The sequence below is a fragment of the Populus euphratica genome, unplaced genomic scaffold, assembly GCF_000495115.2.
Source record: "Populus euphratica unplaced genomic scaffold, PopEup_1.0 scaffold1335.1, whole genome shotgun sequence".
NCBI lineage: Eukaryota > Viridiplantae > Streptophyta > Magnoliopsida > Malpighiales > Salicaceae > Populus > Populus euphratica.
In genome coordinates this window covers 47,976-49,791 of record NW_011501193.1, presented here as the reverse complement: position 1 = coordinate 49,791, position 1,816 = coordinate 47,976, and the positions used below count along the sequence as shown (strand labels likewise).

Genomic DNA, 1,816 nt, shown 5'->3' with positions numbered 1-1,816 from the left:
GTAGATACACACACCCAGATCCTCAAATTGAATTGCCGTTTAACACTTTCTTCATTGAAGACCAGTTGAACAAGTGTTGTTTTACCCAACCCCCCCATCCCCCTTATAGCATGAATAGGGAGATCACCTGAAGTAGTGAGCAGCATGTTGATTAGTTCCTCTTTCTCCTTGCCTCTTCCATAAATTTCTGATTCATTCACCGAAGACCAAGTCTGACGCTGAACAAAACTATCTGCTTCCATCTCCATAGCCCCCTCTGTTAGGTGGAAATTTTGTCTCTCCTTGGCAATGGCAGCTAGTTTTTCTCTAACATTCTTCAATTTATGAGCCATCCTTTGTCGAAAAACTAGTGGATTATGACCAAAAGAAAAGAAGGATCTTGCTCGGTTTTTGAGATCTCTTCGCTGCAGAAGCCACTGAGCTTCAATTGCAAACTCATCCAGTACATCATCAACAACATAAGCTGCATCCTTGAGGTCGCTGAGCCACACCTTGATAGGCTCACTCTTCCACTGCTTCTCCTCTGCATCTCGCAGCACAGCTTGAATGGTTCTGAACGTGCGCTTGAGATTTTCAAGCTCGGTCGTTAGGCCCCCAGCAAGTCCAAGCTCTTGAAGAATTGGGGAATTCAAGTTCCCCATGATTGTGCTCGCGAGAGCAGAAAGAATTGCATCAGCCATAGCTTGGTTTCGAATGGAAATGAATTGGATGTTGACAAGAAGAAGTAGAAAAGCTGCAAGGATAACTAAAAGAAGGGGATGGGAGCAAGAAATGGTAAGTAAATATTGAGAAGACAAAGCAGAGCAGTTTGAGATGAGAAACGGAAAAGGTGAAAGTGTTTGGTGATGGGCTTTACCTGTGCTATTCTGTGAGCAATTGAAGATTCATAGAAGGAACATGGCTGTGACAGGACGAAATCTGTCAAATGAAAACGCAAGATTGGTTATGGAAAAGAGAAGTGCACAGGGACAAAATAATTGCTCACTCCCTGGAATAATCAAATATATTAGTCTATCTGGGACATGAATAGAGAAAGGTTATTATATTTTCAAATATTTGTGATTCTAGAGTGGTGGTTCAATTTTATCAAAATATTAAAATCGCTGTCTTTTAACTACACTGATTAGGCTCCACACGGTGCAGACTTGACTAACATTGAAGTTTCTGAGCAGCAACACGGCTGTGATTCGAAGACAACATCTCCACTTCCATTGATATAGACAAGAATGGATTCACAAGAAACAAACAAGTCATTCGACTCCCTCTTTCCACATAAGAAAGATGGAAATATATTTCCCCTTTAATAAAGAGCTAAAAGGGCACGGTAGAAATTGCCTCAACATATTGCGCAGGATAACTGTGGTCAAGATTATTGCAGGTTCAGAATCTAACGAACACTCTCTGCTTGAAACTTCTATCCTTTTCTAACGAGAATTTGGAAAAAATAAAATAAAATGGAATGGATTTAGTTTCCCAAAGAATAAGATGGTCCTGCTTGAACTTCTAAACATGGATTAAGGATCAGAATCTGACGAGGGAAACTTGAACATGATATAATGCATAATTTAACAAATGAATCTAATAACATAGTTGAGCCTTGAAGAGATTATTAAACAGACGAGTGTATAAACGAGGAATTTCCACAACCAGATGATATGAATTTCTACAAATATAGGCACACCCTAACTGTAATGTTTTGAATAAATAAGTAGGAAAATACAATAAAGCCCTTGGTGGCTTAAAGTGTAGGTATAAATGAATGAGGGGTAGTGTAGTAATTCAACAAAACTTGATAAATATAAATAGAAAGTAAAAA

The 1,816-nt window shown here is 38.9% G+C and overlaps 1 protein-coding gene across 1 annotated transcript in view; it reads right to left on the bottom strand.

Annotated features, from left to right (window-relative positions):
- Positions 1-680, bottom strand: part of LOC105117420 (putative disease resistance protein RGA1) — a gene marked incomplete at its 3' end in the record, with an annotated part of 2,259 nt that extends 1,579 nt beyond the window's left edge. Inside the window, exon 1 of the mRNA XM_011015081.1 lies at positions 37-680. Coding sequence (XP_011013383.1) covers positions 37-680 — 644 coding nt within the window. The remainder of the gene's footprint in view (positions 1-36) is intronic.
- Between the last annotated feature and the right edge of the window lie 1,136 nt (positions 681-1,816).